The sequence below is a fragment of the Microtus pennsylvanicus genome, chromosome 8, assembly GCF_037038515.1.
Source record: "Microtus pennsylvanicus isolate mMicPen1 chromosome 8, mMicPen1.hap1, whole genome shotgun sequence".
NCBI classification, from domain to species: domain Eukaryota; kingdom Metazoa; phylum Chordata; class Mammalia; order Rodentia; family Cricetidae; genus Microtus; species Microtus pennsylvanicus.
Window position 1 is genome coordinate 58,285,482 of NC_134586.1, and position 20,955 is coordinate 58,306,436.

General features: G+C 44.8%; 1 protein-coding gene across 3 annotated transcripts; it reads right to left on the bottom strand.

Annotated features, from left to right (window-relative positions):
- Positions 1 to 1,721: 1,721 nt before the first annotated feature.
- On the bottom strand, positions 1,722 to 20,792 carry Hmces (5-hydroxymethylcytosine binding, ES cell specific). Of its 3 annotated transcripts, XM_075983559.1 has the most exons (7): positions 20,729 to 20,792; positions 19,826 to 20,028; positions 15,655 to 15,798; positions 11,281 to 11,406; positions 6,383 to 6,561; positions 4,555 to 4,747; positions 1,722 to 2,243 (listed from the first exon to the last, which is right to left on the bottom strand). In XM_075983559.1, exons 2-7 carry the CDS (start codon positions 20,006 to 20,008, stop codon positions 2,007 to 2,009), a joined length of 1,062 nt encoding a protein of 353 aa, XP_075839674.1. In that variant the 5' UTR covers positions 20,009 to 20,028; positions 20,729 to 20,792; the 3' UTR covers positions 1,722 to 2,006. The 3 variants fall into 3 exon arrangements, with proteins under 3 accessions (XP_075839674.1, XP_075839673.1, XP_075839675.1); XM_075983558.1 differs by lacking the exon at positions 20,729 to 20,792 and having other exon boundaries at positions 19,826 to 20,413; XM_075983560.1 differs by lacking the exons at positions 15,655 to 15,798; positions 20,729 to 20,792 and having other exon boundaries at positions 19,826 to 20,415.
- Positions 20,793 to 20,955: the final 163 nt, after the last annotated feature.

The following is a 20,955-nucleotide window of genomic DNA, read 5'->3' on the forward strand; positions in this document are numbered from 1 at the left end:
AATTTTTGGTCTACAATTAGGAAAGGCAAAAGAAGGAAGGGGCAGGTAAAAGAACAGCTCTACAGGCAGAAACTTTTGGCTAATGCTATGTGGTTTAAACACCTGTAACTGGATCAGTAAGGACATTTTTTTGGAACAACAAAAGAACAACATAAGAGTATCCCAGTTGGGCAAAGAGTGTGCAGCACAAGTCTTACAACCTGGACTCCAACCCTGGAACCCATAGAGGGGACTGACCCCAGTTTGCCTCTGACCTCCACATGTGTGCTGTGGAAGCACATGGCCCACTCTCCAGAGCTCTATAGAAAGGATCACACATTGGCAAGAATGCAGGAAAAACAGGTCACGTGCTTCTGAAACAACTGAAGATTTGGCGAGCAATTAGCAATGCTCAGTAAAACTGGTGGCTTAAAGAAAAAGCTAAAAAATAAAATGCCTGACGTGTTTCCATTTTCCTATCTGAGAAGTTTTACGATTTGCATGTTTTGTAGTCTCTGTTGGCTAGCCTTGAACTCCTGACTCTGCCTCCATCCTCTACCTGCTGATGATGCAAATGTCTGTGATTCAGTAAAACAAAACTAAACTTAGAGAAATGAGTTCACTCCCTAAACCAGAGCCCACAGCAGAAGTGCAGTGGGTCTGCACCCTCATGTCCAGGTCAGTCTACCTTCTCCGCTTTGCTCAAGGGGAAATTCGGGAGAGGCAGCCAGGGAAGGTATGGGTGATGGAGCCTGCATGCACCTGGCCATGTCCCCAAGGGCCCACCTACACTTGGTGGGTACCCCCCACACCAGGGTACCCAGACAGCATACGTTCATAGGCCAGTGCTGGCAGGATTGCAGGATCCCTGAACCCAGCTGCATAAGCAGCTGCCACCCACCAGACGGTGCCAAGGTTCTTAGTCTGTATCTTTACCTGAGTGGTCCTTCTGTGAGCCACTCCCAGTGGCTGCCCGTCTCTGTATCTGCTTCTCGAGGGGCTTTGCAGATGGGCCCTGCTGGGACACTAGCCCTTTTGGCAGGGGCAGAACTCCGGAGCACTTACCCCGTTACTTATTTCTGAGGTGAGCTGCAGTGCAGACACACAGAAGTGCTCACAGACACCTGCACTTCTTAGGCAGCAGTTACACTAAATTTGAACCAACACAATTAAACAAACACATGGACACTCAGGCAAACACTGACTTTTAATAGGAGAAAACAACAGTGGAGAATCCCTGCTTGCAGGGATCTACTTGTGAAGGGACATAGCATCCCAAGCCACTATGAAGGTATGTTGCCAGGAAAGGCACACAGCAAATGGCTGACTCGGGGTGTGGTAGGGGAGCCATTTCTCCAGCATTCCTCCAGCCGCCTAGTGCAGACTCACCTGCCCTGACTCCTGCACAATGCTGGAGGCTGGGAACCTGCACAGGTCCAGGCTCTCACCAGATCCTTCCCTCTGTGCTAAAGGCAGGGCCCTGAAGGCCTCTGAACCCAATTCTCCCCAAATCACTCAGCTGAGTGTGACAGCCACCTCAGGCTGGATTTTAACTACACACAGAGGACTTTTAAATATTAACAGTGAAAACATCAACAAGGGGCTGCCATGCTACTAAACTGACTCTGATGGATTTTTCCCTCAGAGGGCCCAGTGACCCACCCCTTTGTGGTAAAACCTACTCTTTAAAAAAAAAAAAAACAAGGGAAACTGTGTAAGAGCAGAACTCTTGCCAGCCAAGGTTTATCAAACATAATTTATTTACAACAAAATACAAAGAGAGCCTAGAGATAGAGAAGAGCCTCCTTCCAGGACCACCAGAGCAGAAGTAAAGCTCCCAGCAGGAGGCAAGACTACCAGCTGAGCCAGGAAGGGTAGAGGCCCCACAGGGCTGGCCATGGCAGCCAGCGTTCTTCTTCTCATGTAGCAATGGTCCTCCTAGGCCCAAAACTGACATGGTGTTACCACTTTCCCAAGTAATTGGACACAATTCCAGTCAACTGGTGATAACAGTAATTTAGTGTGGCCTAGCTGTGAGACCGCTTGGCCATGGGCTCTTCCTCCTTCTCCTGCTTCAGCCACCGGTCCAGGAGGCTGCTGGTGGCACCTCTTTTAGCAGGCAATGGGCTCTTCTGTAGAAACTGGCTGGACCACTGGGGTACACCTGACTCATCCTTTTTGGGTGACCCAGGGGCTTCTTTTTTGGGTGACTTTGTAGCCAGCCACTGCATCATTCTTTGACTGCTGCCACTTGTCTTGGGCTCCTACGGGAGAGAGAAATCTCTTAACATCCAGGTTTGAGCTTCACAGGAAAGGCCAAAATGCAGATAGGAAAAAGCATGCACCCCAACCACCAACCTACACTTGCATAGTGTTACTAAGGGTGCAAGGAAAAGGGGGCCGAGAGTGCTCCCAGAATAGGGGAGGGAGCACTTAAAAATCAGAGAACAAGGGTCTGGGTGAAGCTGGAGTCTCCCAAACATGCAGGGAATGAAGTGCCTTCTGGAAAATTCAGTGACTCAATGGCTGGCGATGGGATGCTAGAAGTGAGGCTGCCACCACAATCAGGCTCAACAGTTTTCCCCTGCCCAGTATGTCTTGAATGTCACTACTCCCTCTGCTGCCTGTGTGCCACACCCAGCCCTGAAATGAGAGGTTCTCTGTGAGCAAACAGCAGAGTATAGACCAAGATAGAAAAAGAGTTCTGTAAGTGGTAACGGCGGCGCACGCCTTTAATCCCTGAACCTGGGAGGCAAAGGACCTCTGAATTCAAGGTCAGCCTGGTTCACAGATCCCAGAACCCATATAAAAGGCGGGCAAAGCTATAATCTCAGCAGTGGGTAGAAGTGTCCCTCGGGTGTCTTAACTGCCATACTAGCTCTAAGTTCACTAAGAGATCCTGTGTCAGCTGGACATGGTGGCATACACCTTTAATCCTAACACTTGGGAGGCAGAGACAGGCAGATCTCCATGGTTTGAGGCCAGCCTGGTTTGCATGGCATGTTCTAGGCTAGCCAGAGCTACACAGTAAGATCCTGTCTCAAAAAAAATCATTCTGTGGGTGCTAGATAGATGGCTCAGCAGCTAAAAGCACTTTGTCACTCTGAGGAGGACCCAGGTTCATTCCCAAGCATCCATATTGAGCAGCTCACAACTGCCTGCAACTCCAGCTCCAGGAGATCAGATGACCTTTTCTCGACTCTGCCGCCACTGTACTCATGCTACAAACCCACCCACAAACTAACACATGCTGTGGGACAATGGTCTGTACTCTGTCATTTTATTTTAAATAAATGCTGATTGGCCAGTAGCCAGGCAGGAAGCAGAGGCAGGGCAACCAGACAGGAAGTAGAGGCCGAGTAATGAGAATTCTGGGAAGAGGGAAGTCTGCAATCTGCAGTTGTTACCCAGAGAGGAAGCCAGACACAGAGCAAGCAAGATGTGATTGCCTCCCCGAAAAAAGTACCAAGCCACATGGCTAACATAGACAAGAATAATGGGTTAAGACGTAAGAATTAATTAATAATAAGACTGAGCTGCTAGGCCAGCCAGTTTATAATTAACGTAGACCTCTGTGTGTTTATTTGGGATTGAATGGCTGTTGGATCGGGCAGGACAGAAACCTCAGTCAACAAATGGTACCCAATGTGTGGACAATTGTATCCACAGAAAACCTGAGAGTGGGAAGTAATTCTAGGCACAAAATAAAAGTGTTGAGCATGGATTCTTGGTAGCAACAACTTCTCGGGTTTGCTCTCTTTGCTAGAGGCAATGCATCTCATTTAAGAGAGGCTTCCTGACTCAGCTTTAGCTGCAAGAACTTGCAGGTCTTTTAAGAGGCCCTTCAAGAAACACTTAAATGGTGTTGATGAATAGCCAACCACATGCTTTTTGGTAGTGGCAAGAACCTTGAAACTCCATAGCTTGGGGCAATAAACACAGTACAGCCAGTACTTCCACCATGAGGCTAGATTCTCAGAAAGCTAAAGAATGGGCTGGATCCAGCCATTAAAGCCATGGCCTTAATCCTAGTCATATCATTTAGGAAGGAAGTTTCAGTCTGCAGTTATCACCCAGATGTGACTGCCTCTCCGAAAAAGGTACCAAGCCACGTGGCTAACACAGACAAGAATAATGGATTAATGTAAGATGTAAGAATTAGTTAATAAGAAGCCTGAGCTACTAGGCCAACCAGTTTATAATTAATATAGACCTCTGTGTGTTTATTTGGGATTGAACAGCTGTTAGACCAGGCAGTACAGAAACCTCAGTCAACAAACACACACATACGTAAATAAAAATTAAATAAATCTTTAAAAAATAGGAAACAAAAATCCAGGCATGGTAGTACATACCTTTAATACAAGCAATAGGAGGCTGAAGCAGATGGATCTCTGTGAGTTTGAGGCCAACCTGGTCTACATAGCCCAGTTCCAGGCTAGTCATAGCTACACAGGGATACCTTGTCTAAAATTCAAATCACATAAACTCAAATGAAATAAACATTAAAGGCAAGACAAGGGCATACTCTGAACAACAGGAGTCTCAGAATGGACTACCTTCTTAGTCACCTACCTTCTTAGTCACCAAGTCAGCAGGAGCCAGACATTCAGGAGTGTTGTTTCGGGAGTTGTTCACCACTAGAGAAACTGGATGGAAGGTGATATTGTCTATGGGATGGATTAACTTCAGAGCTTCCTGAGTGGTGACCTCACCAAAGTCAAGCCATTTGGAGACTGCCTCTTCTCCATCTAGTATGGCAGGCATCCTGGTCGGGGATCAGATGGAGAGGTTGGTGAGGGTAGGGAAAGGAAAGAAGCTGAGTCAGTTGATAGTTGAGGCATCACAGGGTTCCTGGTCCTTACTCTTACCTCACCTGCACAGAGTCAACATTCAGTGAAGTTATGAACTTCATGGCACAGGCAGTGAACAGCACTAAGACTGTAGGGCATGCAGTGTACCCCTAGAAAGTTGGTGCCTTCTCCAGACACCAACTGTGAAAGGACTGGCCAGGCACTGAAGTGAGCCCGCAGTCACAGCTATACGGGACACTGAGGTGACTGGCTCATTTGAGCCCAGGAGTTCAAGCTAGACTGGGCAACACAGCAAGACCCATCTTTTGTTTTGTTTTTGAGATAAATTCTTGCTGAAGCCCAGTCTGGTCTCAAACTCATGATTGTCTTGCCTCTCCTTTCACTCTCTGGGTGTTGGGATTACAAACTCAGTGTTGCCACCAGGGGAGACACATTTCTCTTTTTCTTTTTGGTTTTCCAAGACAGGGTTTTCTCTGTGTAGCCCTGGCTGTCCTTGAACTCAGAGATCCACCTGCCTCTGTGTTAGGATTTATAATAGGCTTTAAGACACATTTCTTTAAAGGAAAAAAAAAAAGACAGTCAGGATGGCCCATGTACATTATTCCAGCACTCAGGAGAATGAAGAGAATGAAGAAGGAAGAGCAACAAGAGTTTCAGGCCAACCTGGATTCACACAGTGAGTTCCCAGTCAAACTTGGATACAGTGTGAGACTCTGCCTCAAAAAAATGAGAGAACAAAAGATCCTTAAAGTCTCTGAAATCTGGATGTATTCATACCACTTGGGCTGTATTACACCTTAGTTAGAAATAACAGACAACTGTTTTGGGGTTTTTTTTGGTCTTTTGTTTGTTTTGTTTCTTGAAAGAGGATTTTCTCTGTGTAGCTCTGGCTATCAATTGCTTTGTAGACTCAGCTGACTTCAAACTCACAGAGATCCAGCTGCCTCTGTATCCTGAGTGCTGGGATTAAAGGTGTGTGCCACCACAGCCTGGCTAGCTTCCAGTTTTATAGCCCACGCTCATATTTTACTGGTTGTTTGGCAAAGCTAATTTTAGGAGACAAATGTATAAATATTTATATTAACAGATAAATTCTTTAACTTCAACAAATCAACATGTTTTATTATTTTAAGATTTACTTTTATTATTTGTAATTACACATAGATGTGTGTGTCCACATGTAGGAATGTGCATGTGGCTGCAAGTGTTTGTAGAGGCCAGAGTCAGTAGATCCCCAGGAACTGCAGCTACAAACAATTGTGAGCTAGATCCTTTGGAAGAGGACCCACTGAACCATCTCTCCTGTCCTTCAATGTGTACTTTAAAAATCAGTGAGTTGTGAGTAAATCTCAGTGATACACCACTGGTCTAGTGAGTCATATTAAGTACATATTCAACTATGAGCTCCACCATTAGCCCCTAAAATATTTTAAAAATCTCAGAAATCCAAATGATTTCATGTGGTTTTTACTATGTAATTTTGCAAGCATGTCTGTAACAATTTTAGAACTATATATCATGTTTTGGGAAAACGAATTATAATCTGTACAAGTTAATTTCCTACTCTCCAGAAAAAGGTAGTGACTTGCCTGCTGTGGATGTCACTCAAGCCTTTGCAGGAATCCACTGTGATGATGCTGTAGGAATATAGGCGCTCTCCCTCTGGGGGTTCCCAGCAGTCAAAGATCCCTGCCATGGTCAGCAGCCTCCAATTGTCCCAGACCTTTTCCTTGCTGTCGGTGCTCTCTGAAGCATCATTCCCACCTGACTGGAAACAGCAGTTCAGCCCATTATTGAACCTATTTTACTCACTATCATTAACACCAACAGGCTTCACAGCAAATGTCTACTGAAGCTCCAGATTTCGGCTTCTTAACACTTTAAGAATTTAATACCTTCATTTGGTTTCAAGCTTTCAAAAAATCTAGCTCAGGAAGGGCCTACAGCCAGGGAGAGCTTGGCTATTGGAACAACCCTCTGGTGTGACTGCTCACCTAAAGCACAAGGAAATAATACAAGCCTGTGAGGAATAAAGATAATGAAAACAGCAAATACAACCCAGTTCTATCCTTATGATAGTGACTTGATCTCATATTTAAATTCTTCATAGAAGAATTCCCAGGAATAACATTTATTTATTTTGGTCTCTGCCTGTGGCTAACAACAAGCAAAAATTGGAAGAAACATAAAAAAAAGCTAGAAGAGCTGAGTGGTGGCGCACGCCTTTAATCCCAGCACTCGGGAGGCACAGGCTCCAAAGCTACACAGATAAACCCTGTCTCAAAAAAACAAAACAAAGCAAAAGCTAGAAGAAAGAATCTACTGCCAAGAGGAATTGTCAGACCCTGACTCAAGACATGATTCTAGATGGCTTAGTTAAACCGCTAAAGGCTCTTGAAACCAATGAAGATTACCCAAACTGAAACACAGAAAATTCAGAAGATACTGTTCAAGAACTGTGGAATAATATCAGATAATTTCACATATATAATACATAGATAAGTGCTTTTTCAGACAAATAATACCAGACTTCAAGCTTGGATTAGTGGCACATTCCTTTAATCCCAAAACTCAGGAGGCAGAGGTAGGCAGGTTTCTGTAAATCTGAGGTCAACCTGATCTACACAGGAATTCTAGGACAGCCAGAGCTACATGACAGAGAAACGCCGTCTCAAAAATAAAATGAAACAAAACCCCAGAAAAGTAAAACAAAAAATGTTCAATTAAAAAGCAGCTGGAGAGATGGCTCAGTGAGTAAAATGCTTCCCACATAAGCATGAAGACCCGAGTTCTCATCCCCTGCACCCACATTAATGTTGGACATGGTGGCAAGTGCACATCACCACTTGGGAGCTTGCTAGCCAGCCACTGGCCCAGGCAAATGAGTGAGTTTCCGGTTCAATGAGAGACCCTGTCTCAAAACAACAAGGCTGAAGAACAACTGAGGGAGACATGCAACATCAAACTCTGGCCTCTCTCTGCATAAGCACACATGGTCATGTGCAACTAACTGCAAGTAACAGCGTGTGCACTTCTGAACACACACATACACACAAAAAAAAAAACAGTAGGTAAGTAACAGAAAAGCTATAAAGTTACTGAGATAAATAAAAGACAATTAGCAAATATTTTAATCCAATTATTTCAATAATTAAAGTCAAGGGATAAGTTCCAAACATAAAAGACTTCTTGTCAGATTATTTGAGAAAGAAAGACAAGCTAAGTGGAAAGTCCGTGTATTACTTCCTCTGGAAAGCCTGCCATGATGCCCTAGTCTGAATTTGATGCTGAGTTTGAGTCCTTGCAATTGTACAGGTGCCTTCCATGAGTGTTCATCACTACATTCCTTCATGTTCTCTTCTCTTTCTCCTCCACTACCCCTCTAAAAAAGGAAAAAAAAAAACCAAAAAACATGGAGGTAAGGCTACCAGTAGTGGTGGTGAATAGGAGAAAGTAGAGGGAGAAAAAAGGGAAGAGGTCCTAGAAGGGCTGAATTACACTTAACTGTAATTGCATTTAGAGGATCTAAATGCAAGCTTCAACCTCATCCCTGAAATAACACAAGCATACTGGCTTGGTGCACAAATATGAGGTAGTAGTGAGGTCTAGGACCAATCCTGGCATTAGTGGCCCCTTAAGAGATCAGAAAACAGCCTGGGGAGTCTTCCGGGGAGCAGGACCTGTCTGTGAAGGGGTAGCAGTGAAATGGTATCTCAGATCTCTAGCAGTGGAGGTTTATTTGAGCGGACAGGGGCTTTCTTCATTTTCCTTGGAAGAGGGATAAATATGGCTAATGAACTGACTGGATATCAAAAGAGCTGAAAATGGCTCCACCTTTTAAAGCTTCTTTGCTACCAAGGAAGAACCCTCAGGAATGCGAACACACTGAAGAATGCAGTACTATACACCCAAGCTTATCAAGAGTAACTGGGTAAAGAAAGAGGCTAGCTGAAAAACCCAAATAAATAAAGAAGGAAAATAGTAAGGCTGGTGGCAGAAAGAAAATAACTGTGAGGAAAAGAAGTGAAAGTACTCAGTTCAATTTGGTTTTGAAATGCATGGAGAAAACAGTTAAATTTTAATTTATAGCAAACAGACAAAGCCAGATCAATCAGTGGTTGAACATCCTAATCTGTTTTTCCTACTCCAATTCTTTTTTTTTTTTTTTTTTTGATTTTTCGAGACAGGGTTTCTCTGTAGCTTTTGGTTCCTGTCCTGGAACTAGCTTTTGTAGACCAGGCTGGCCTCGAACTCACAGAGATCCGCCTGCCTCTGCCTCCCGAGTGCTGGGATTAAAGGCGTGCGCCACCACCGCCCGGCCCTACTCCAATTCTTAAAAAAAAAAAAAATCAATCTTCAGTATTGGCCTGCCAATACATACCACCTTGCTGGGCATGGAGGTGTGTGCCTTTAATCCCAGCATTCCAGAGTCAGAGGCAGTTGGATCTCTGCAAGTTTATGGCCAGCCTGGTCTATATATCAAGTTTCATGACAATCAAATGCACACAGAAAAAGCCTGTCTCAAAAAAGTAAACAAAACAATACACATCACCTTAGAACCCAACAACACTCTGCCCATCCTCACTTTTAGCTCTTTTTTGCCTTCTCAAGTTTTCCTAGTGAAACAGAATTTTAGCCAGTGCAAACTATTAAATCTAACTAGAAAGAAAACATAATGCTGGCATGTCCGGTTTATTTTCAACTTTCTAATGTTAGGATGTGAGCCTTTTATATTATGTGTCTTACAACGAAAGTTCAATGAGGGAAATATTACATACAGAATTACCATGTGACTTAGCAATTGTACTAAGTATATACATCCACATAAAGCCCTCCCTGCATGTGAGTGTTCATAGCAGAGTATTCTAACAGAAAGGTGGAAGCTTAGCATTTTAATATAAAGCAGTTTGCCTGGCATGATGATACATGACTTATTTTGCTTGTTTTTTTCAAGACAGGGTTTCTATGTGCAGCCTTGGCTGTTCTGGAACTTATCTGTAGGACAGGCTGGCCTCCAGCCCAGAGATTTGCCCTCCTCTGCTTCCCAAATACAGGGACCAAAGACATTCACCACTATGCCTGGCTGGTACATGCCTTTAATTCCAGCACTGAAGAGGTAGAGCTGGGTAGATGTCTGAGTTTGCAGCTGCTTGGTCTTCATAACAAATTCCAGTTTGAACAGAGCCACGAAATGAGACTTAGAAGTGGAAGGTAAATGCCTACTGCTGAAGACACCACACAATTCAGAAACAAAGCCCAAAGATTCCTGAGCTGGAACTGATTCAATGCCCTCTCCTTTAGGACTAGTTTTTATGGGACGAAAAGGCACTATGCAAGCTTCCAAAGGAGGGAGGCAACCAATAATCTACACAGCTATATGCTTATGAACCACATCAATGACTATCACGGTACGATAACCCTAAGGATACAGAAGTGAGACACAGATCTTGGTGGAAACCAACAGCTCTTTAATAGACTTAAGACCCACTCAACAAGAGGGAAATCATGCCTGGTACTGTGAACCTAGTTAACTCAGTACTAGTAAAGCCATGAATACCAGAGGACAATCTACAACTACTATCTTACTAAACCAGCATAATCCCTAACAACAATCTAAGCATTTGTCTTCATACCCACAGATAAGTATAGTCTTCACCCCCTCAACGGGGAAACTTCTTTTTGCAACAGAGACCATTACAGCAAACCACAGCCAATCAAAATGAAGAACTGTGGAGCCCAGTCTCAATGTGTACATCTATAAAACACTATTGCACCTGAGGCTCAGAGAACACTGCAGAAGACAGGGTGAGAAGATTATAAGAGCCAGAGAATTGGCAGTTGGCTATGAGACTGTATATCCTAAAGATATCTTAAGCTAAACCCATAAAGTCTCAGCAACATGACTGCTCAAATGTGAGCTGAACAAGGACACCAATGGACATGACAAAGAAGATGGGGAAAAAGTCAACAAGGCCTCAACCCTACACAAACAGAACAGCAACTGAGGAATGCTGGGAATGGAGAAATAATCATTCCCAGGGAGGAGCACAGCAACTGGTGGTCTAGTGCCAGGTGGTCAGCACTGAACACATATTAAATAATGTAAGGACTGAGCAGATTAGACTTAGGAATGTGTGTGTGTATATATTATATTGTATATGCATGCAATAAAAATGAAAAAGAGGTCATGAAACATGGAGCGCTTATATGGGAGAGTATGGATGGGAGAAAGGGAGAAATGTAATTATAATATTATCTCAAAAATAAATTACAGACATGTAGCAACTTGAGATAGTTCTGAGAAATGTGGCATTAAGAATTTTGTTGTGCTAACAATGGTCTGTACTTAACACACCCTAGATTACATAGCAATGAGTAGGGTCGCTATCATATATGTGCCCTATTATACAAACATTGCTATAGGTACATGACCTTGAGTCAGTTTGTTTATCTTTACCAAGCATGTTGTTCATGCAACTGCGGATACCTTCTCTGTCTTGCTTTGAGGAAAATAGATGAAATATGGCTGCCTCTGGTTCGCTCCCTGACACCGCTGCCACTCGTAGAATCCATCAGCTAAAACAACACAACGTCGTCCTTTTCCCAGAGGAACCTGAGAGAGAATAAACAGAATATGGTCAGTGATAGGAGTCCACTACATGGCCTTTCAGGTCAGCACTGCACTTTGGTAGTAGAGGGCTTGCCCAGCTTGTACAAAGTCAGAACCACATCCAATGTTGTGTGTGTATACACATAAACCAAAACACTCAGGTCTCATGTATGACCCTAGAGGAGTTAACCTTTTTTCTGTTTTAAAGTGTTTGGTAGGGACTGAACTCAGGCAAGTATGATACCACAGAGCTACATACCCAGAAGACTTAAATTTATCTGCCCCTCAAATCTCAAGACTTGTTTTTTTTTTTTTAAGAGACAGGATCTCACTATGTAGCTCTGGATGTTCTGGAACTCACTATGTAGTCCAGGCCTTGAATTCACAGAGATGTGCCTATCTCTACCTCCCAAATTCTGGGACTAAAGGCATGTACCACTACACTTGGCCTTAGACATTCTTTTTTTTTTTTTTTTGGTTTTTCGAGACAGGGTTTCTCTGTAGCTTTGGTGCCAATCCCAGAACAAGCTCTTGTAGACCAGGCTGGCCTCGAACTCCCAGAGATCCGCCTGCCTCTGCCTCCCGAGTGCTGGGATTAAAGGAGTGCACCACCACCACCCGGCAGACATTCTTTTTTTAAAAGTACATTTATTTATTTCTGTGTGTCATGGTATATGTTTGTGTTGTGAAATATATGATCACACTGTGGAACATGAGTTTGTGTTTTCATTAATTAAATAAAATCAACTTTGAGTCAGGAGCCAGCAACTAGTAGCAGAAAGTAATAATGAAGAGTCAGAGGAGCCTGGAAAACAGATAACAAAGATATGCACCGGAAGCAGAAGGAAGGGACTTTGAGTGTGGCAGTACTTTTTGGTTTGGAGCAATGAAAGAGACTCTCTTTCTGAGACTCTGGCGAAGATGGAAGGTCAGCTAGCTGCTCCTCAACTTCTCTGAGCTAGCAAGTTTCACCCTAGCCCCTGACTGCTCCTGAGTCTTTACTGGCAAATGGAATGACAGAGATTTAGCTAAAAACTACATTTGGTAGCAGCAGTTACTGGCTGAAAAAGCAGAAGATTCAGGTGTGGTCACTGTGCTGGCAGAAAAACATGTTTGTAAGTAAAAGGACAATTTGTGGGAGTTGAAGGCGTAAGTCACAAACAATGCCACACCAGTTTGGAATTATGATTAATAGGATGGTATTTATTTAAAGGGGAAAAAACTTACAGATAACCGTCCCAGACAACAGCCCTCTGCGCAATCAGGAAGAAGTCTAGTCGCCGGAATCGGAGCAGGAAGAAAAGAAAGCGAGAAGGGAAGTAGCCGCTTTTTTAAAGGGAGAGAGACCACGCCCCAATGGGCTGGTATCTCAGCGGCTATTGGCTGGAGGAACGGAAGGACCTCCTGCAACAGGGAGTCAGTTCTCTCCTCCTTCCATGTGGGCTCCTGGGATCAAACTTTGGTTCTTATGCTGGTGGAAAATGCCTTTACCTCCTGAGCCATCGAATAGGCCCCCATATCATTTGTCTTCTGTATCAAGTTACCACTCAACTGAACAGATGTTATAAAGATTAAATAACGTACATAAAGGCGAAAAGCACTTTGCCCCTAAACAGGTACAACAGGTATACATGGCAGCGAGTGTTGTAGAGCGGTTTCCTTCAGGAGTGAAGAGGAGACTCCAGAGGCAAACTAAACAACACACCTGAGGGAGTAGAAACTTGCAAGATTCTAGAAGGCCTCTTCCCAGCTTTGTAAGAGAAAGCAACAATTCTCCTGGGGAAGGTGACGGACCAGCCCACTGCAGAGAGATCCAGGACCCCATACCCATACTCCTCTTTAGTAACCACAATAAAAACTCACCAGTTTACCAAGTTGTACTTTTGTCTGTCTTGGGTTCCCTTTCAGGGGTAAACAGATGTGCGTACTGCCACCTCCCCAGTTACGGTTTGCTCCAATTGGACCATGCTTTCTAGTGTTCACGTATATCTCATCCTTTCCCAGACTGAATTAGGCTGGCTCTGAAGCACTGCTATACGACTGGAAAGACCAGGTTTGTAGTTTCTGTTATGCCTTCCTGAATCGTGAGCATTGCAGTACCACATTAGAAGCCTGGCTAAGACTTCTTCATGCTAGGAATGCCGAAAGACTTCTAGTTGTTCCAGCCATGCTAGCCATGGTAACAGCCATGAGTGAAGAAACCATTTATCTGTCTTACTTTACTTTCTATTGATATTGCAAAACACTAAGACCAAAAGCAATTTGGGGAAGAAAGGTTTTATGTGTTTATAATTTATCATGAAGGGAAGTCAAGAGCAGGAACTCAAGAAAAGAACTGAAGTACATGATTTCAGTGTTGTGGTGCACAACTTTAATTGGAGCACTTGCAAGGCAGATGCAGAGGCAGGTAGATCTCTGTGAGTTTGAGACCAGCCTGGTATATATAGTGAGTTCCAGGACAGCCAAGGCTACATAGAGAGATCCTGTCTCAAAATCAGCAATAAAAATAATCAAAGCAGGGCTGGAGAGATGGCTCAGTGGTTAAGAGCACTGACTGCTCTTCCAAAGGTACCGAGTTCAATTCCCAGCAACCACATGGTGGCTCACAAATGAGGTCTGGGTGCCCTCTTCTGGCCTGCAGGCATATACACAGGCAGAATATTGTACTTATAATAAATAAATAAATAATTAAAAAAATCAAAGCAGAGGCCATGGAGGAATGTTTACTGGCCTGCTTGACATGGCTCAATCTGTTTGTTTATTTACTTATTTTTCCATATAACCTAGGACCACCTGTCTAAGAGTAGAACTGACAACAGTGAACTGGGTCCTTTCACGCCAATCATTGATCAAGAAAATGCCCCACAGACATGCCCTCAGGTTAATTTGATGCGAGTATTGTCTCAATCAAGGTTCCTTCTTCCCAGCTGACCCCAGCTTATATCAACTTGACAAAAAAGTAACCACACAACTACCACAGCCTGGTAAGTACAACAGACATTCCCAGTAAAAACCACCTCCCTGAGGCCGGGCGGGGAGGCACACACCTTTAATCCCAGTACTCAGGAGGCAGAGGCAGGCGAATCTCTGTGAGTTCTAAGTCAGCCTGGCCTACAAAGCGACTTTCAGGACAGCTAGAGCTACACAGAGAAACCCTTTCTTGAAAAACAAAACAAAACAAACAAAAAAACCCCACCTCCCTGAGCACAATTAGTCCACAGTATATAAGAGATAATTGTATTACTTTTGTTTAACTTTTGGTGGGAAGGGGCTGATCATGCCACAGTGGGCATGTGGAAGTTAGAAGACAACTTGTGGGAATTGGTGCTGTCCTTCTACCATTATGTCCTGGGGGTTGAAGGTGATTAGATTTGGTAGCAGGTACTTTAACCAGGGAAATTTATAACTGTTACCTTCATCCCCATTTTGGGATTAAGGTCTCATTATATACCTCTGCTTGGTACATGTAGACCAGGCTGGCCTTGAACTCACAGAAACCTGTTGGCCTCAACCTCCCAAATCTGGAATTAAAGGTGTGTGCCACCACACTGGGCCAACTGTTTATGTTTTAAACATTTCTACTGCTGTGATAAAACATCAGGACCAAGGCAACCTATTAAAAAAAAGTGTTTGTCTTAGTTATTTTTCAATTGCTGTGGTAAGGCACCATGGCTAAAACAACTTGAAGAAAGGGTTTTATTGGAGACTTAGTTTCAGAGGGTGAGTTCATGACCATCATGGTGGGGAACTTGGCAACAGCAGGGTGCTGGAGTAGTAGCTGAGAGCTTATTAAATCTTGAGGCACAATCACCAGACAGGCAGGCGGATCTCTGTGAGTTTGAGACCAGCCTGGTCTACAGAGCTAGTTCCAGGACAGGCTCCAAAGCCACAGAGAAACCCTGTCTCGAAAAAAAAAAAGCAAAAGCAAGAGAGACAACTGGGAATGTCATAGGCATTTGAAACCTCAAAGCTCACCCCACATTGACACACCTCCTCCAACAAGGCCATACCTCCTAATCCTTCTCAACCAGTTTTACCAACTAGAACCAAGTATTATAAGCCCATAGAAACTACTTTCCTTCAAACCACAATAACCAATAAGTTTGGGCATTGTTGGTCTGGAACACAGCAATAAATTGAACAGGACTCGACATTAACAGTTGGGACTAGCCTTAGAAACCTTATTTATCAGGCATACAAAATACGAAACGGTGTTAGAGAGAAGTGCCTTTTCCCTAGATAGGCTCCTACCTTGAATGACTGCTTTTCCAGGATGGTATCACTACGACAGTTGGTAGTGTTGAACTGCAGCTTGGAAGGATCACTTTCTTTGAACCAAGATGGAACCAGGCCCCATCGCATGGGAATAATTATCTGCTCTGATGAGTCTGCACCCTATCAGAGAAAAAGGTTCAGATTCAGCACCTGGATTCGTGATGTAAACTTGTAATCCCAGCATTCAAAAGGCTGAGGCAGGAGGATTACCGCTAACTTAAGGCCATCTTGGGCTACACAGCAAGTTCTAGGCAAGTCTGGACTACATATAGAAATCCTGGTTCAAGTGCTAGAGATGATGCTGTGGTTAGGAGCACTTGCTGCTTTTATGGAGGACTTGAATTAAGTTCTTAGCACCCATGTCTGGCAGATCCAACTACACGTAACCCCAGCTGTGGGGATCTGAGGCCCTTTTTCCGCTGGCATACACTCAAACAGATGCATAAACACAGATTTTTTTTTAAAGGCTGACAAGATAAAAAATGCAATTAATTATTTTATACTATATATTGTATTTCTACATAAATTATTCTTTATATTGTGTATTAATAAAAACAATTGTTTTGATATTACATATTCATATTATATATTGTATTTATATAAAAATACAAATACAGGCTCAGATACAGCAGATAGACCATAATCATTATATACATTACTGTAAGTAAATGAAATACAAACAATACAAGGTTATTAAGAAAAAAAAGTCAACTGGACATGGTCGTACAGGTTTTTAGTCCTGGTACCTGGGAAGGAGAGGCAGGCAGATCTCTGTGAGTTCAAGGCCAGCCTGATCTACATAATAAGACCCTGGATAGATAGATAGATAGATAGATAGATAGATAGATAGACAGACAGACAGACAGACAGACAGGAAGGAAGGAAGGAAGGAAGGAAGGAAGGAAGGAAGGAAGGAAGGAAGGAAGGAAGGAAGGAAGGAAGGAAGGAAGGAAGGAAAAGGTCGACCAAGTGTGGCGGGTAGAAAAACACCTGTAATCCTAATTAACACCTGGGAAGCTAATACAGATGCACTGTAAATTTCAAGCTAACCTGGGCTACATTGCAAACCCTGTCTGAAGAGGTCATAGGTCCAGAGAGGGATATCATTAGTCTTCTTTTTGATAAATGGACCGGTGTCAAGCTAAATATTTATTTTAAAAATATGTATTTATTTTTATTTGTGTTGGTGTTTTGCCTGCCTGTATGTCTGTGTGAGGATGTTAGATCTTGGAGTTAGACAGTTGTGAGCAGCCATGTGGATGCTGGGAGTTGAACCCAGAACCTCTGGAAGAGCAGCCACTACTCTTAACCGCCGAGTCGTCTCTCCAGCACCAATATTTACAATTATACACAAATATCAGTGCTGTTCTCAGCCTTGGTCAGAGAAGCTTCCATATGCAAGGGCTGATGGTTAATGCAGAGACTGACAGAGGGTCAAAGTGCTGAGAATAATGACTTTTTTTTTTTTGGTTTTTCGAGACAGAGTTTCTCGGTAACTTTGGTGCCTGTCCTGGAACTGGCTCTTGCAGACCAGGCTGGCCTCGAACTCCCAGAGATCCGCCTGCCTCTGCCTTCCGAGTGCTGGGATTAAAGGCGTGCGCCACCACCGCCCGGCTGACTTCTTTTATTTATTTATTTATGGTTATTTTTTGAGACAGGGTTTCTTTGTAGTTTTGGAGCCTGTCCTGGAACCAGGCTGGCCTTGAACTCACAGAGATCTGCCTGACTCTGCCTCCCACTTGCTGGCGTGCTGGAATTAAAGGCGTATGCCACCACCCCACACTAATATAAAAATGAAATTGAGCCATAATGTAAGATCCCAAATATGTGATTCATGTACTTAAAAAAAAGTACAGTGAAGAGTGGTGTGTGAGAGAGAGCAGAGGAGGAGGGTGGAGAGTCTTCACCTGGGTCTCATTACAGGTGCTAGACACCGACAAGAGAATGGAGAGCAGACAGAATGAGTAACGGGTCCACAGCAGGAATGCCCAGAGCATTCGTTTTGCACAGAGGTTAATATAGCGGGCCAGAGACTATTATTTTTAGGAGGTCAGCTTCTAAGGCTGATCTCTGGTAGGCATTTTGGGATTATTCTGAGTGGTTTTCCTTTCCTTAGCTGATAAGGGGGCTTTAATCAAACAATGAAGTCAATGCTCAACACGCATAAACCCTTAAGACACCTCAGGTAATGCCTGGGGATGTTTAGTTTTTCTGGCTTGAGATAGCTACAGGTACCACCTAGTGGGTAGAGGCCAGGGGGCTGCTAACCATTTTACAATGTACTGGACAGCTCTCTACAACAAAGAATTATCCCACCCATTAAAACTTCAGCCCTGGGTCTGGTAGATTGTTCAGTGCGTAAAACCACGGGCTGTGATTCTAGTTTTATTCCCAGCACCTGCATGGTGGCTCACAAGTGTCTGTTAACTCCAATTCTGCTGCCTTCTGGCCTCCACAGACACTGTATGCATGTGGTATAGTCATTCATTCAGGATAAACACCTATTCATATAAAAATAAATATAAAATTTTTTAAAATGTCAGTGACGTCTTGGTTTAAAAATCTTGTTCTCACAAATTCTACTGGTCCCCTTGTGAGGGTTTACATCATTGCACAAACCAGCTCAAACACTAGCGCAGCAGATACGAAGAGGCTGAGAAGTCAAAATACTGCACGCATTATTGCTCAGTATTAGTCATCTTCTCCTCTACAAGTTGTGACTTTGGAATAGAACAGCTGGTCACACTGTGGTCGATGAAAAAAGAAAGAGGAAGTATTTTGCAAATCAGTGGTTTCAGATACAAATATTGCTACCTATACATACACACTGGCAGTTGGACTGCTGAAATGCTAATTGTTTTAGAATTTATAGATTTAAGGAAAATAAAGTATCAAATATTTACCAAATTAAGAAACCCTAGCAACCTAAGCAAATCATATTATAGATGTGCAGTCAAGCACTACATGGGCAAACTCAAATGGCCCAAAGAAGGGCTATGTGTGCTTGGGGCTCCATTTTCCCATTCGGGCTCCTCAAGAGCCATCCACTGGAACAGGGACCGTGGTCTGGTCAGCAGTTAAGGCCACTTAACCTCTTGGAGAGGACCTGGACTTAACTCCAAGGACTCACACAGTGGCCTTCTGTAACTTCAGTTCCAGGGGATCCGAAGCCCTGACTTCCGAGGGCACCAGGCACACACTTGCTCCACATACATACATGTAGGCAGGCAAAGCATTTGAATAAATAAAAAAATAGTTCAATTTAAAAAAAAAACAACTTTTCATGTGCTAGTACTGAGCCAAAGGCTCTGAGAATATGAAATAGGCTTTATATTCCCAAGCAACATTACTAGCCTCAATTACATTAAATTCTTTTTTCCGTACATTTATTTGTGTTATATGTCCACTCTCTACCACAGAGAAGGAGTGGAGCTCAGAGGATAACCTGCAGGAGCTGGTTCTCTCTGACCAGGTAGCATCCAGGGATCCAATCCAGGCTGTCAAGTTTGCCAGCACTTCCACCCACTGTGCCCTTTTACAGGGTTTCTCTACGCAGCCTCGACTGGCCTGGAACTCACTGTGTAGACCAGGCTGGTCTCCAACTCAGAGATCTGCCTGCCTGTCTGCCTAGTGCCGGGATTAATGGTGTGTGCCACCACACTTGGGAGGTCTTTTGTTGTTGCTGTTTGTTTTTTAAAGACACTCAGATGACGCTGATAGATCAGTAATACTTTAAGGCTGCTATCTTAAAAAAAAAAAAAAAAAGATCCAAGCTGGGTAGAGTAACACACACCTGTAATGCAGAACTCTGGAGACAGAGAAGTTTGCTGTAGGCTTGAAGCCAGTCTGGCTTATATAGTGAGTTCCCAGACAGCCAGACTACATATATAGTGAGATTCTGTCTCAAAATTTTTTCAATGTATTCAAATATGAGGTTCATATGAATTGGGCAAGCATTCCAACAGTTTGAGACTTACTCCTTACCAAGGCCCAGAGTGATGTTCAATTAGGGCCTGGATCCATCTGTAAAGGCTACTTGGCTACTTTCATGCTCACTGCGGGGGCTGGACAGACATCAAAGGAACCAGGAGTTGGAGGACCATCCCAATGCAGGGCCAGCAGCCAGAACCGAGCTGACAGTCCTTACCTTCTCAAAGTGCAGCCGGGAGAGAAGCACTGGGCTGCTCGACTGGGGGCTCTTGTTGTACGAGGGGCAGTATTTATCGGGGTCCCTCCACTCGGGGAGCCGCCGCCTGCCCTGACGATCGTGATAGGCACAGGCCCTTGTGAGAACATCTCTAGGCAAGTGACAGGATGTTCGCCCGCACATTCTGCAGCACCGCCTCAGACCTACAGCCACGAGACGTGAAGTTTTACTCCCTAGGCCACAGCGTCCTCCCTGCCATTCCCACTGGATCCTCCGACGCCACAGCTTTCACCGAGGGCCCATTAGCGCAGGGTCACCCTGTCGCTGCCACGGCAGGGCCCACAGCCCAGCTGAAAGGCTTCAGGTGTTAGGCGAGAAAGCAGTGCCCTCCGGGGTTCATCTCGATGGATTAATAATTCGGCAAAGAAAGGAGAGAGCTCTCCGTGTTCACGCCAACAACCCTCGCTCGCCGCAGAGACCGCACTAGCGCCCTGCGCGCAGCCGCTCGGCTCCGGGGGCGGGGCCTGGTCTACGCCGAGCCCGGCGACGAACCCGGGCGGCCCTGCGCCCGGCCTCCCGCCCGTCTCCCCTCGGCGAGGCCCTCGCAGGAGCCCGCCCGTTTCCCTCCAATAGGACCGGGTCCTCCGCCCGCCCGCGTCCCCTCAGCAAGGCCCTCTCCTCTCCTCCGCCCGCCCGCGTCCCCTCAACGAGGCCCTCTCCTCTCCTCCGCCCTCCCGCGCCCCCTCAGCGAGGCTCTCTCTTCCTCACGGCCAGACTTTCCTGAGCGGGAACCGGGTTCCCCGCCCGCCCGCGTCCCCTCGGAGGGCCCGTCCCCCGCCCGCATCCGTCTCTCGTCCGCGTCCCCTCGGAGAGCCCGTCCCGCGCTCGCCCGCGTCCCCTCACCGCCAGCTGGTAGAAGCCACGCTTCAGCGCGTCCCGCGTCCTCCTAAGGGACACCCGCCCCGCCCCCTCCGTGACGTAGGCGCCGTCGGGGTTTCCTCCCCACGGGTGGGGCTGCGGCTCCTTCCTGATCTGAGCCAAGGAACTTGGAAGACACTAAGTTCCTTTGATGCCCCCTCATAAAGCAAAACAAAACACACGCACCCGAGGCAAGCACTCAAGGCGACCCT